Genomic DNA, 15629 nt, shown 5'->3' on the forward strand with positions numbered 1-15629 from the left:
ACATACATTAAAAATAATGTTAAAAATCACTGAGATAAGTCTAATGAAAAATGCTAAAATAAAACCATAAAGGTTAAGTCAGCAGTCCTGTTAACACTAAGGCACTGGGCAAGAAATTTCATGGAAGACTTTTTCCTTTTCTGTAGGAGAAATAGACTATCACTTAATCTTCACTACGTGGCTAGCAGCCCTGAAAACTCCTTTATTTTATATGCCACAGATAGTCTTATTCCCAAAAGAATGAGGAGCAGAACAGTTCCCAGCATGAAAAAAAGAATCAAAGCGCCATGTAAAGGTGTACTTCTGAGCTATGGTCAAACTCTTGATGTTCCTAAGGACTAAATGCAGAATGACATAATTCCTACCTTGTGGTTAACAAAGTTCCCCAGATTTAGTTGGCAAAGATTGAAGAATTTTTAGTAAAAAATAGGTTTATAGGGCTTCCCTGGTGGCACAGTGGTTAGGAATCTACCTGCCAATGCAGGGGACACGGGTTCGAGCCCTGGTCCAGGAGGATCCCACAAGCCATGGAGCAACTAAGCCCGTGCGCCACAACTACTGCGTCTGCGCTCTAGAGCCCGCGCGCCTAGAGCCTGTGCTCCACAACGAGAGAGGCCGCCGCGATGAGAAGCCCGTGCACCGCAAGGAAGAGTAGCCCCCGCTCGCCACAACTGGAGAAAGTCAGCGCACAGCAATGAAGACCCAACAAAGCCAAAAATAAATAAATAAAATAAACAAATTTTTTTAAAAAGATTCAATCACTAAAATAAATAAATAAATAAATAAATAAATAAATAAATAAATAAATAAATAAATGGGTTTATAAAAAGGAGGCCCACTATTCCTTTGCATAGCAGTTGGCACACCAGACACAAACTCCATATGGGTCAACACTCAAACTTCACACTTATTGACAATTTATACTTCAAAGATGCAAGCTTTTAAAGATCATTATCTACTGTATAAACTTTAAAGTTTTAAAACACATCTCTTCTTTATGGAGTGGGGCAGGGAACAAACTATAATGATTGAAATGATGAGATAATACCTACTGATGATCTGATACCTTTTCTCTCCCTAAAATGTATAAAAATGGTTTCCTTAGTTATCGAGTAGATTGTTATCCTTGGCAACAGCTAGCTCCTGTCTCTGTCCCCATTTCTAAGAATATGGATGTCTGATCAATGAAGCTGCTTTCAAGAGATAGGAAAAAAAAGTTTCTGCAAAAGCAGAATCCAATTTTACATATCATGAATAACTCATATTTAAATTCTGTTAATTTTAAGACATAAATGTCAGCAATCTTAGTACACAAGGTGTTGCAAAAGTCTTAGTGCGATTGTCAGCTTTAACAGCCTCAGAAGTCCAGATGCTCCAAACTTACTAAAATCATCGCTTGAAAGTTTAATCACCTAAATATCTTTGACAGTGAGTTTTGTGAATTTTGAGTAATAAGTTTCTTTTTAATATATTACTTGAGCCATATGTTGGCTTGTTAGCACTCTATGAGCAGCCACGAATAAAGCAAATCTCTCCAGTGTGAGGCGACACTTTTTGTGTTTACAGATCAGAAGTGCCCTTCATCCCCAATGTTGATGTTCCCAGGGCTCCCACAGCCAGTCACATGTCTACGGAGAATGGAGGTGGTGGCAATAGAAATAGAAGCCTCATGGGAGTTCCCTGGTGGCCCAGTGGTTAGAATTCTGGGCTTTCACTGCCGTGGCCTGGGTTCAACCCCTGGTCAGGGAACTGAGATTCTGCAAGCCACGTGGCACGGCCAAAAAAAAATAAAATAAAATAGAAGCCTCACAACAGCCACCATCATAGACAGCTTAGGTTGTGCTGCTCAGAGGAATAAACGTCTGAACAAGGGGAGAAGACCCTTGGTAAATGCCATATATTCTCTGTCCTTCCTTACTCATTAGTGTGAACCTGTCTCATAGCATCAAGCACAGTCAGCCTACAGCAATATTTAAAAAAAAAAAATCACCTCACCCTGTATGTTTTTAGCTTGGCGAATGCTTTCATATCTTTTAACATGAACTTGGTTAGTTGGTTAGTAACTGTGTAAGGAAATCTATTTATAATGTCATGTGCCTATATTAAAACACACTTTACCATAAAAGTGATACGCAGTTTCCACTCAGTATAGAGTTTCACCCACTAGTCCTCTTGACAAGCTTTAGAAGTTTTCTCTTTGCAATCATCTACATACCTGGAAAGGCATTCTGTACCAAATTTAGCACTGAGCTACCAAGGACAGACAGGGATGAGAGAGAAGAGAGAGTGTGGGGCTGAAAATAGCTAGAACTATCTAAAAGGCATCTGTTCCAAGGTCAGAATGGTACTGATCAACGAGTCTAATGAGCTAGAATAATCTGTGACTTCTTGGGTCAACTAGAAGTAGAGGTTACCTTGGACAAAACAACGAATAAGTGATCTGGAAAGAAGGAATAGTCAGTCTGTATAACTTATAAGTGGCTTAACAGGATTCTTCCATTTAGAGAGCACCATCTTTTTTATTTTAAAGTGAACGCCCTCTGGGGTTCTTAAAAAAAAAAAGAACCTTAGCCATAAAATTCAGGGAACACAAAGTTCTGCAAGGCACTACACAATTGCACCCAGAACGTGGGTGCTCAGTAAGCTGACTGAAACGTACTGAGAGATTTCAAAATATCACCTGGCCACTGCTAGTACCCCTTTCTCTTCCTTCCAGTACGTATGTTGGCATCCAAGTACTCAACTCATCCTAGTACTCAAATTCGGGTACAGGAAAAGAAGTTAACTTACACACAAAAACACGAAAGGGCCTTAAGTTAGACATCTAAACTCGGCTGAGTAAGACTAAAAGACTAAAAAACAGTTATGTGAACAGACCACAGGAATCTTCAAGTGTTACTATTTAAACGAAACCTTAGTTACTATTGTGATGGAACACCCCAAAATTTTCAAAAAGATTTTATAACAACAGATAGTGCTGTTTAGAAAAGGCCATGCTTAAGAGAATGCCGGTGTTCTCTGCTAAGTTAAAAGGATATAATACAAAAGGCAGGCAGAGCAGCTACAATCAAGGCATATTCCCCAGGGCAACCCAGAAGCTCCTTCTCATGCCATCCAGCTGTTGACACTCTCCCACACCATTAGCACCTATTGAGAGGCTGACCTAACAGGAGCTAGGCATGAAGGTGAAGGTGCCAAAAAGATACACGCACTTCCAAAGGAAGTCCTGGTGACTTTCAAACGATCTGGTTTCTCACACTGTCTACATCTCCATGGAGATTTCACCTCTAGGGAGCATGGATAAAAAGTTGAATATGTTTTAAATGATCACAATATACTTTCGCTGTGGTTCTTTTCAAATACATCATTCCCTAGTATCCTTTGGATTTTATTTCATTTTTTACCATGAACTGAGATCAGACAATTGTGCAGCCTCCGGAGACAGCATAGTGGTAGTGCCTTGGAAGAGCCTCTTGGGCTGGCTTTCGGTCTCCATTTCACCTAAAACAGAAAGAGATGATGCTACCGTAAAGCAATTTTACAGATACAGGCTTGCTGCTAAAATGGGGTGATCTTTGTTTAATCAAAGATCAGAATACTTCAAGCTGTTACTTGAAAGCTATTTTTCCATGTGCTTTAATGTAGAAGAAATATACTGCCACATAAACTCAACTAAAAAGTCAGCAGCCCTAAAAATACCTTCTCATTTATTGTATGTAGCATGCTGCCCATATAGTCAGGTTCTTTAATAGAAGAGTAGAACACTGATTGCATTAGGCAAAATGAATCAAGACTAATAACCACAGCAGAAATAAAGTATCCCCCAATAGCTGAAGCTCACGGTGAATAATAATTTATGCTAGATGATTAGTAAAGACTCTTGACTTTATATATTTTAATATCAGAACATTTCCTGAGTTGAAGTCAAATGGATTCAAAAGCATGCAGTCTGATAAAAAGCATATAAATCAAAGGTTGCTTTAGGCTACTTAGTGAAAATGAAGATTAGAAAATATAAGTTTGAAAGCACATCTGTAATTGAAAGCAATTATTAATTAATTCACAAAATTGTTGTTGTACTGGCTACTTCAATCCCACAGATTTTCTCAGAACTGGGAATAGAAAAACTTTGCATCAGAAGAAATAATGCTTAGCATTTTGCCACTGGGAGTGCAAAGACTAACAACCCTAAATTAGACAGAAAAGCCCCTTTTCAAATAAGCTATGATTTAAAACATGCACATACCTTGGTTTCGAAGCTCTTTATCTGAGCTTTAAAATTGAACGTTAAAGACAATTTAATTCATGGGCCTACCTACACTCCATTAAGAAATTAGCAACCATGAACTTAAACCTCTACAAGATTCTTATGATGGAAAAAGACCAAGGAAGAACAAATGCAACATTCATTTTTCCCCATATTATTAATTAATTCATATTATCTTTCCTCTGGAGCTATTCTGAAAATTACTGAAATTCAAGAAAGGTTATGTTTTCATTTGCTTTTTTCCATGCTTTAATATGCGGCTTTTCAAAGCTGCTGCCGGGCTTTCAACACCTCATTAGCAAAAGACTTTAGCCCTTTTTAGCAAGGAATCCCTCCATCTGCTGGTATATTTTGGGATAGCTTTGAAACTGAACAACCATATTACATTATTCCATCAACTTCCTACAACATATTTAAAATTAATACTAATAACTATACTAGCTTTAATTTCCAAGTTTTATTTTCACATAATAGCTCCTGAGAAGGTTCTTCGGATTGTAAATAATTCCTTGCAGCCTTAAGGAAAAAGACTATTAGTTTATAAAATAAAATTTATTCACTAAATACAAACATTGTCACTGTATCAGCATCTATTCCCCAGAGCACACCATCTTTAATTTTAAGTTGTCTGAAATATAGCACTTTTTGAATCTGTGTATGATGCTATACCACTGGAAAGTCTTCGCCGAAGCTGCAAGTATCCGTTTACCTAACATTAGAAGAGTTGATTTGTTTACTAGCTCCAGAGGTGATCTGCACAAAAAAAACCACTTACTGAATTGCTTTTTTAAAATGATCATTAAAACTCTCATTTAAAATGACATCCAACACTTGTAATCATGTGGTCATATCCCCAGGAATAATGACTAAACCCGTGTTAAATTTCTTTGCCTTTTTTTTAATAGACTCCATTGGGTGCCCTCTATAAGCATCTAAAACTAGCACTGAGTGAGATCATTTTCGTTTAGTGCTTTGTGGTTTAAAATAAGGTAATTAAGAGAGCACCCCTTGGGAGTTTGGGGCTAGTAGATGCAAACTGTTACACATAGAACAGATAAACAACAAGGTCCTACTGTAGAGCACAGGGAACTATATTCAGTATCCTGGGATAAATCATAATGGAAAAGAATATAAAAAAGAATGTCTGTCTGTGTATAACTGAGTCACTTTGCTGTACAGCAGAGCTTGGCACAGCATTGTAAATCAACTCTACTTCAATAAAAACATTAATTAAAAAAAGAAAAAAAAGAAAGTGTATTTCTTATAAACCACACACACAAAAAAAGAGAGTACCCTATTATATCAAAATAGAGACTCAAATGGGAGGCTTCATTTGGTGGTGACTTATATTTGAGCATACAGCATGTGTATGGAGTTATTTGCTATGACATTAACACATATTTCTGCAATGTATCAACTTATATCTCTTTTATATTCAGATCACTGAGAGGCAAAATTTCTGGAATATATATTGATATTATGAATATCTGAATAAGATTCAGTTATGGAGTGTAAAAAAATATAGACAGTATCAAATAACTAATTCCCAGAATTTAGAATCAGTAAAGCATACATTGGAAAGAATATTTCACTATTTCTTTAGAAGAAAGGAGGCATGCCTTGAACTGATTTCAGACAGAAATGCTAATTTGTAATTCAAGCTAGACTACGTTTAATAGCAGAAGGGGGATGACACATACCTTTTCTTTTAAGAGGACCAAGAACACTGGGCCTAATGCACTTGACTGGACTCTGGCTTCTCCTGCTTTAAAGGATAAACAAACAGGATGACATTAAAGTACTTTTGGCAAATCAATAAAATTGACAGACACATAGGGAGAAATGGACAACGCCTGTGTTGAAGGTTGAGTGCATGATCTGACCTGGCATATGACAATCTGGAATAACATGGCATTTTAAGCTATTTTAAAAACTCGTTTTCTAAGACAAAATATCCACAACAGCTTAAAAAAAAAGATAAACCTTCTTAATAAGTTGTTTGGGATTTTGACTGGTCTACAATCTTAAAAAATTTTTTTTCCTTATCCTTATAAAGAATATATTTTCAAGTGTGTGTGTCCCCTCTGAACATAAACTGGCATAAGTCTCAAAAAAGTAAATATGGTAAAATGTTAATGGTAGAATATGTAGGTGGTAGGTATATGGACGTTCACTGTGAAATTCTTTCAGTTTTGCTGTTTGAAAATTTCCATAATAAAATGTTGGGGAAGAAGTTCACCAAAGAGACAAATTTAATGAACAGCCTTTCAACCACATTTAAAAAGCAGGTTTACTTACCTGGAAAAGCGTCTTGGACTAGGAACGGGACTTGGTGGTAGTCCGCTGCTGCTCACAAACATTTGTAAGGATGGTGAAAAACACTGCTAGAAAAAAACATATTAAAATACTTCTAGTGCTCCGGTTTTCAAAAGGTTCTCATCAAAATGACAACAACAGCATCCTTAGAATTGCTTACCTGTCTGTCTCTCATACATGTTTATGAGAGAATACATAGATAGATAGATAGATAGATAGATAGATAGATAGATAGATAGATAGATAAAGACAGACAGATGGATAGATTGATAGATTTTTTTCAAATTACTACTATAGACTTTTATTAATTTTCCTTCCAATCATTGAATTCATCAAAATTGAGGTGATTTGTGTGTGTGTGTGTGTGTGTGTGTGTGTGTGTGTTTGTGTGTATTTTAGAGAGTAAACAGCTCAGTGTGTGAAAGAGAGTTAATATCTTGTCAATGAACCTACCTTTCCAAATCCTCTGGTGGGTGATGGTGCTGGAGAAACCGGAGTGAAGTCAATCCTTTTAGGAGAATATAATTTCTCTGGCTTGTCAAAATCACTATCACTCTGTAAACAGAAAGTGTTATTTCCTCATAATTCACAACTCAACACATCACAGTTCTTCTTTACTACACAAATAGGCCTACATTTTTAGAGTAGAAATATATAGACTCTAAAAAGTTGCAATCTCATATTCTGGTGGGAAAGCAGAGATCAAAAACACTGAACTCAAATGTGGAAACAGGAGAGCCAGAGGTAAATGAAAAAAATGAATGAAGCCAATGAACAATATAGCGGGTTCTAGAAAATATACAACAAGCAGATATGTGAAAACTTTACCAGGTTCAAGCTCTCATCCCATGATTGGCTTATCTGCATTGCGGTTTGCACTTCTCTAAAACAGACAAAAATGAATGGCCATTAGTGCTCATAAACAAGACATACCTTCGGCCACACCCTGTTCTTATGAAGCACTAACCTTTCATGTGCAGTTTCTCTGTTCATCATATCCATGCCTTCCTCCTGCAAAGGCAAACATGTGCTGAAAACATAAAATTTATCCACACAGTTCTCTATTTCAAAGAAAACGAAAAGGACTTTTCTGCCTCATTTGACATCATCACAGTACAGCGGGACTGACATTTTAAGACTGTCACCTGTACCACATCTGTATTTTATCTGCCCACTCAGAAGAATCTGAACCTGTCCACAACTAACCAGAGTGGCAGCCTGACTCATTTTTAATATCTAAATCTGCAAAATGAAAATAAAATCAAAATGTAAAATGCAGAAAATTACAGATCTGAGCCAGTAAGTAAACTTTACCCTTTTGATTTGATGCAGTCTGCTGCTAGGAATCCGATTAGGTGAGGATGACAGCAACTGGAAAGAAAAAGTAAACATTTACTATTTTTGAATCACAAAGCAGCAGTCTGCTGTCAGTGCCAGTGTACAACCTCTTCCTAGATAATTTTTCATACTCTTCTTAGAAATCGAGCTCTTTAAATCACTGAACATTAATGCACTAGAGAGGCAGTACATTCAGTCTTTTTTTTTTTTTGATCACAATGTAATTGATAAAGAAATTTGGTTACAAGAATTATGACTGATTATAATTTTAACCCTTGAAAACCTTCATCTCTGGCAAAAACCAAGAAGCAGGTAATTGTGCATTTCCTGGTTGGAAAACAATGCTTTAGTCTTCCTCTCCTAAGCAGGCAAAGGTAAGTAAACTGAGAGCCATTCAGCAACTAATGTTTCAACATTTTATCCTATTTGAAATGACCCACGAGTACATTCAGTCTTTAGAAAGTACACCAGGTGTCCAACCTCAAAGCACCATCTGTCGCTAGACAGGCACTGACTTTAACATTTTTCCCAAAATGAATGCAGAGCCGTGTACGTTTATGTAAAAAGAGACTCCAGGTCTTAGAAATAGCCATGACCTCACTTATCTAAAATAAGGAACTCTATACAAAGGGAAAGCAAAAACACTGATTCTATTCATTTTTATTACCAATGCACCGACGGAGGAAGACGAGCAAATAAGCCCAATATAATATATTGTCTATGATTAATGTTTATCGAAAAAACTTTAAAACTGCAATAAGGAGATTTTACTTGCATGATCTAAGTCAATTATAAAATTCGATCACTAACGCTATCACCACAAAGCTTACTAGTTCAGAAAAAAATCAATGTAGAGGCAAGGTGCATTTTTAAGATAACTGTTGCTTTCCCTTAGATCATTTTTTAATAACACAAAGATGAAATGATTTGGGGGCCAAATTATGTTCCTTCAGAATCATCATAATCTGATCATGAAATGTAAGGTACAATTTATATCAACATCTTACTGAGTGGTTGGCGGGGGGAGAGTCTATAGCCATAATGTAAACAACTACTATTTATTCCATGATGAAATGCAAATGAATTTGTAATACTATAAAACCAAATATGACAATTATCCTGCTACAAGAGCCCCTATCCTATTCAAACTTTAAAAAATACTCATGTAGTGAGCAGTATAAAATGGTGATAAACTGCTCGAAGGATTTTAGGCAAAAGCTAATTTCGGTGAAATTTTTTAAAAGTTATCCACTAAAATAAGATTTTACCTCAAAAGAGATCCCTTCATTTCCCACCCCTTTCTTTTACTTCTTCCTCTCCTAGGCTTTGAAACGAGAAAAACTTTACCAGTAAATTCCTTTCCAAAAGTATTTTTTTCCATTATGAAAGTAATACATGTTTGCTGGTGAACTCTTGATAAGGTCATTTGAAAAATGCTAAGCTACTAGGCAAGTAAATAAGGCAGGAAAGACTCCATCAGGATACTGTGGCAGAGAGCATGAACATGTCAGTCAGGGAACAAAAGAAACCCCAAAGGCAACGAAATAATCAGGAAAGCCAAAGTACGGATTGCCAGAAGCTGACTGTGGAGAAAGTCACAAGCTTAGATGGTACATCTATATCACACACAACTCGTCGATTTGAGACAGAACTGGAGAGTAGACCCGCAAGAGGGACAGAGAACAGCAGAGCTGTGTCTAGTACCAGCAACAAGAGCAATGGATGGGCTGAGCAAAAAGCCAAGAACCTCAAGGAGGCGCCAGTTAATGGTGTGATGTTAGAGCAAAGGGCTTAAACGGGACCAGAACAGAGGCCCCTGATACTGGGGACTTCAGCAGCATGGTTTTGAAGTGGAGTTGTGGTAGATGTAGTGAGATTATAAACTGGCTGAATTGTTGGCAAGGAATCAGAGGCAGCTGAGTGTGGATTAAACTTTGAAAAAGCTCGGAGAGGGGAAGGGAAAAAGGGAAAGACAGATGTACGAAAAAGAGAGAAGCTTGTCTTCCAGATACGAGATGTGTGAGTCGGGAGAAGAAGGTGGGAGGGAAAGAGCCAGCAAGGAAGAGACTGAGGACACAAGATAGAGCAGAGACGACAGACTAAGCAAAGGCACAGGGGAGTCCGACAAATTCCCAACCATTAGCAGAAAGCACCCCATGTGAAGGGAAAGACACTTCCAGGAGAAGAAAGCTGCCGGTTATGGAAGAGAGGTGTCTGCCTTCTCTGAGAAGTGAGAAGGGTCATCTGCTGAAAGTGAAAGGGGGTGAGGCAGGACGACTGTCGTTTCTGAGAAGATTTTTGAATATTGCTTTGGAGAACAGCATGGGGCCACTGGCACCTTGAACCCAACGTGCCTGGAAAGAATATATCTGCTTTCCCTTCAAACGACCAATTCCTCTTAATTCTCTACCCAGAATAAAGGCAACACTTTTCCCCTGGTCACCAAGAAACAAAATTTCAGTCACTCTTGAGTCCTCCTTCTCCCTGCCTTTCTAGCTAATCAGTTAAATAATGAAGGTTCTAGATCTGCACGTCTCTTTCTTCAGCCCCGCCCCCCCCACCAGCCCTTTCCATTTCAGCCTGCAACACCTTACTTTGTGAAGGTTAAGACGGGACATAGGTAAGTATATTAAGATTTGTAGAGCACACGGTGACATAATGCATATGGTGTAATCAATATTATAATAAGAGTAGCCAAAGGGTGCTGGGGAAGGCGTCCAAAACCAAAAAGCCAGAGAGGAAAAGGGGACGGGGTGAGGAGAGAATAGGGATCAATAAAGAACAGTGGGTCCACGCGGCCCCTTCAGCAAACTCGTGCATTTCAGTAGAGCCAGAAGGAAGGCTATTAGTGAGAGATGCACCCCGCCAGAGTTGATAAGAATCTTTACATCTTAGAAAAGAGCCAAGTGAAGTTCAGAGGAGCAAAATCATTTTCCCTTCTTTGCTATGCTATTGAGATCAGAACACGGCTGTAGAACATATAGAAACATTTTTCACATATACAGCAAAAACGAGTAGTTCTATGTTCTAGTATCCTCAGGGAAGAAGGGACAGTAAATGAAATCTCCAGAGAGCTACCATTTCCCCCTTGAAGTAGCTGTAGCCACTTCAGCTGGAAATCTTTCTCAAAAGTGTTATATTCCCCACCCCCATTTCTTAAACAGATTTGACCAAACAGAATGGCACTGGAAGATCTCTATTCTAATCCCAGCTCTGCCACTTACTAATTGTGTGATTCGGAGCAAGTTACTTAGATCGGCTGAGTCTTAGCTGTTGCCTCTTTTAATTGGGAAAAACATCTTTTGCCCTGCCTACTTCACAGGGGTTGCTGTGAGAATTAAATGTGTGAAAGTACTTTGTAACATGTAAAATACCATATGAGTGTAGGTATTACTATAATTTAAGGAAAGGTTAATGACCCAGGTATCTGTAGGAACATCAGTGATTTTACAGTTCAACGCCAGTGACACCCTCAGGGTCTATTAACAGGCTCTCAGCCCTAAGACCAAGCCACGGGCTGATTTTGTAAGAACCTCTGCCCGCTTTTCAGTCTTCCCCTCTCCTCCCTTGCTGCTAATACACCTTTAACCCAAATGTACCTCTTCTGATTTGCTGCTTCTCACACACTACTGGGTTGGAAGCTTATTATAATTGTGCATAAATTTTAGATGATTCAGAGGTCAGAGAGCCCCTCCTACAAATAAACTGATGAACCTTTGTGCACAGTCTATGGAAATCTGGTTCAGCCCTTTAGAGGTCTATTTGCTTACATCTCGTATCTTCCAGGGCGCTGCAATTACCGGATAAGTGGGCTCCACGTGTGAAGGGCTACTACGTAAAAACCTCATCATAATTTCCCCCAACACAACCAACCAATGAAAAAGGTGTTTCCTGATGGCTCTGGCTATATAGACCAGTCACCATCAGCACCTCTACTGGAATACAAATCCAAGCATTTTCAAATAGACTTTACTTTGAATAGATAGCACTGTCCAACAGAAGTAAACACTCTGCTACCATATACATGATTTTTGCATCCTAGGACAAATAAAGACCACTGTTCTCAGTTATAATTAGAAGTTAATCCTGACTTACCTCACAACCATGATGCAAGTAGTAACAAAAAACAAGGAACAATGTTTAAAAATACCAAGTCCCACAGCCAAGAAAAATTTCTAACCAGGTTTCCTTTTTGCACCAAAAGCTGAAAATAGCCACAGCATGAGCAGTAAACAAGACAGGTAAAATCATTTGTTTCTTTTGTAAGCAGTGGTGCCTAGCACATCACCTCAAGAAAGAGGTACATTTTAAAGTGCTTCCCCCGATCGCAACTACTAGCGATACTTACTCCTGCACTTACCAAGCTGTGACAGCTCATCACGGTTGTACTATTCCTCCGAGTTCTAAACGTGTAAGGTTGAAAAACCTGGGAAAGGTCACTGAAAAATAAAGAATAAAATGATTAATGTCTTCTCATATAAGATATCCTTCGACTGTATTAACGCCAGCTCTCTGGTTAACACTGAAATCGACAACGGCTCCTTGTTTGATAAAATGAATCAACTCCTCACCGTCCTCTTCAGAGCTTCCGGAGGGGTGTGCAGTGGATTACAGGTTGGCTGATACTGATCTCCTCCGGGTTGCGGGACAGCTAGGAGAGGTATGGGGCGGAGCTCCAGACTGGTTGTCGCCAGCTCCTTCTGGTCAGAACTCACGCCCCCAGACCGGTTACCACCAGACACTGGCAGCCTCATCTGTTTACCCCAGAGGACCTACCCGCAAATGTTACTGCTTTCTACATGTGCCGTGCCGTGAGAAGGGCTGGGGAGCCCTGATCTCCAGTGGGAGCCCTATCAGCACATCTCCCACTATTGCCCTAAACATGTGCTCTACTTTGGAACCCTGCTGTCCAACTACATCAGCACACCTGGAGTCTTGCTCATGTTGCCCCTTCTGCCTCAAATGCCTTCCCTCCCACCACCATCTGTCCAAACCCTTCCTCTCCTCCAACACCCATCGAAAATGCCAGACCCTCCACAAAGCCTCTCTTCATTGCACAAACCTAATGCGATCATTCCCTCCTTTGCATTGGGTGGGAGCACAATGGGAAATCAGATGCTTCTTCAGACACCGACTTTTTTATTAAAGGAAAGTGTGCGTGTGGTTTAAACCCCTTGGTAGAGGTGTTTTGGTCATCCCTGCAGTCCCTAGCAGAGTGCCATGCCCAGGACAAGAGGTCAAGAAGGATTTTCAGGGCTGAACTGGATTGGGCTTCAAGGGACCGTGGAGATCACCTAATCCAGCTCTTTGAAATTTTAAATGAGAAAACAGAGACTCGACAAGGCTAAGTGACTCATTCCTGATTACAGCCAGTTAGGGAGAAAATTGGGACTAGGCCTGGTCGCCTCACTCCTTCTTCTGTCGCATCATGCCACCTTTCAAATAATTACTTAAATCATGATTCAAAAAAAACCCAGCATGTTATTTCTACAACAGTCTAAATGCAGGTCAACAGGATCACCCCAGTCTCCAGCAATTGCTGGCTTATGAGATTCAAAAAGACAACCAGAAAAGACCAGTTTATTCCTATAGTGTCAAAAATAAATGTAGAGCTGAGGACAGCATTAGAAAAGCAAAGAGTCACTCCACCATTCCCTCAGTTTTGAAATATAAAAAAAAAAAGGTGAATCTGTTTTTTCCCCAAAATAAAGATATTCTAATCAGTTTGACAGACAAGGATTACCTCTTCCTTTGCCTTCACTGTGCCTGATTAGTGTTTTTGGCTAATTCTACCCCCATCCCCTTTTTTGGAGTCATTCCATTTCTACAGGGTCTCATGAATTGGCTCTAAGATGAACTGCCCACTTACAAAAGTGAAATGTAATAGGCTCAAGACATCTGCCAACCTAACCTTCACTATCACAAGAGTCTACCTTAAAATAGACCCTCTGGTGACTTAATTCACATGAAAACGCAAGACCTTACACTACAATTCAAGGGTCAATTCTTTCGATTATTTTCGAAAACCTGTGCTTTCACTGACATGCCACCCTTCTTTTTTTATTGACCAGAATGCGTTTCAGGCCGTTTTAGGATCTGAAAACATTATGACAAATCCCAATCACTTAAGAGGACATGAATACGCCATTTATATTACAAGTTATTAGATAAATTGTGATTTATTGAAGTAAACCTGTGTTAATGCCAGGGTTCCTAAACTAAGCTTAGAAATAGCAACTCTTAGACGCAGGTGTCAAGTTGCAATCCTAGTTCCAGGGGCTTCAGTCTGACATTCAGTGGTGTAAATTAGGCAGGGCAAGCAACCTGTTAGAAGAGCCAGAAGCTTCCTGTAGTTTCTTTTACAGTGGGCCAACAGAGCCCCAGGTAGAGAGGGCCCCATTTTCCCCACACTGCCCAGAGTTTGGGGTCAAACTTTCACTCCACCTTGGGACCCAAGTTACTGTCAAGCAGACAAGTCCCCACCCCCTCAGCATGGAGGACCCAAATGAGCTCCAACTCTCACTTGAGGGAAGGAAGACTGCTTGCAGGGGGTCGAGGAGCCCCTGAACCCTGCACTCCATCCTCCCCAACCGTGCTCACCTGAGCCCATAGATCAGGGGAGCGCTGTTGGATCTCCTCAGGGTGACCCCGTCAGATGTGTCAGACTCAAAGTCCAGCTCCATTTTCTCCTGAGCCATGTCGGAGACTTGCCGGCAGGCACGGCGGACAGCGCTCAGCTCCTGGTGCTTAGCTATGGACTCCCAGGACTCTCACTGCAGGACTGAGCTGCTGGGGACCGGCAGCTGGGGGCGGGGGCTAAGGGGCGGAGGCTTGGGGGCGGGGGCGGAGAAAAGCAGGAGAGGAGGGGGAGGGAAGGAGGATGAGGATGAGGAAGGGAGGATGAGAGTGAGGGAGGGGAGGAGGGTGGAGAGGTCGTGGTGGAGGGTGACAGGATAAAGGAAGAGGAACGAGGAAGGAGAGGGATGGAAAGAGGAGGTAAAAGAGCAAGAGGGAGGGAAAAAGGATAGATGGAAAAGCAGGAAGACAAACAGGGTAAAAGGAGGAGGACAGAAGGGGGAAAAGAAGAAGACGGGGGGAAAGGAGGAGGGTAGGGTGCAGGGAAAAGAGGAGCGAGGGGGAGTGAAAGAAGAAGGACGAAGTATGGGGAAGAGGAGAGAGAAAGGAGGGAGAAGAGAAGGACGGGGAGGAAACTAGGCAGCGGCGGAACTCATGCTGCTATCTTTTGGCCAACGACCTCAAGCGGGGCCGGGCTACAGACACCCCAGCTGCCCGGGCAGCACTAGCACCGAGGAGCTGACAGTCGGGCAGGGCCCGGCCGGGCAGCCTCGGAGACTCCAGCTCCCCATGCTCGGGGACCCGGTCCAGTCCCCCATGCTCCGGGACCCGGTCCGGAGGCTCCTCAGCCCTGCGATCGGTGCTTCTCCTCCTCGCTCCCCCTCCCTGCCTGGAGGACAGGTGGGGGGTTCGACCAGCCGCCGCCGCGGTGCCTCCTTTTTCGGTCTTGGGTTCTAATGGCCCGGGGGAACCCCTCGGAGCCAAGGCCAAATTCTACAACCTGCCGCCTCTCACGCCTCAGAAGCGGGAACCTCCGCGGGGCCAGGTCTTCCGCGTCCGGGGACCCATCGGGTCCTGCGCACGCGCCCGGCGGCCGCGCCAATGGGCCCGCGGGCACGGAGCATGCGTGGGA

General features: G+C 41.1%; 1 protein-coding gene across 8 annotated transcripts in view; it reads right to left on the minus strand.

The window, feature by feature from the left end:
• The window catches only part of PABIR2 (PABIR family member 2), a 79469-nt gene extending 63874 nt beyond the window's left edge, over positions 1–15595 (minus strand). For 2 of the 8 annotated variants that reach the window (XM_082445435.1, XM_082445434.1), the window contains exons 1-9: positions 14522–15590; positions 12282–12360; positions 7898–7954; positions 7551–7594; positions 7412–7466; positions 7037–7138; positions 6566–6651; positions 5968–6032; positions 3405–3501 (exon numbers count right to left, since the gene is read on the minus strand). In XM_082445435.1, coding sequence (XP_082301561.1) covers positions 3405–3501; positions 5968–6032; positions 6566–6651; positions 7037–7138; positions 7412–7466; positions 7551–7594; positions 7898–7954; positions 12282–12360; positions 14522–14619 — 683 coding nt within the window. In that variant the 5' untranslated portion in view covers positions 14620–15590. Of the gene's footprint in view, positions 1–3404; positions 3502–5967; positions 6033–6565; positions 6652–7036; positions 7139–7411; positions 7467–7550; positions 7595–7897; positions 7955–12281; positions 12361–14521 lie in introns of all 8 variants that reach the window. The other 6 variants (XM_082445428.1, XM_082445431.1, XM_082445430.1 and 3 more) reach the window with 6 other exon arrangements.
• Between the last annotated feature and the right edge of the window lie 34 nt (positions 15596–15629).

Source organism: Balaenoptera physalus, assembly GCF_965194825.1.
Source record: "Balaenoptera physalus genome assembly, chromosome: X".
Classification (NCBI taxonomy): domain Eukaryota; kingdom Metazoa; phylum Chordata; class Mammalia; order Artiodactyla; family Balaenopteridae; genus Balaenoptera; species Balaenoptera physalus.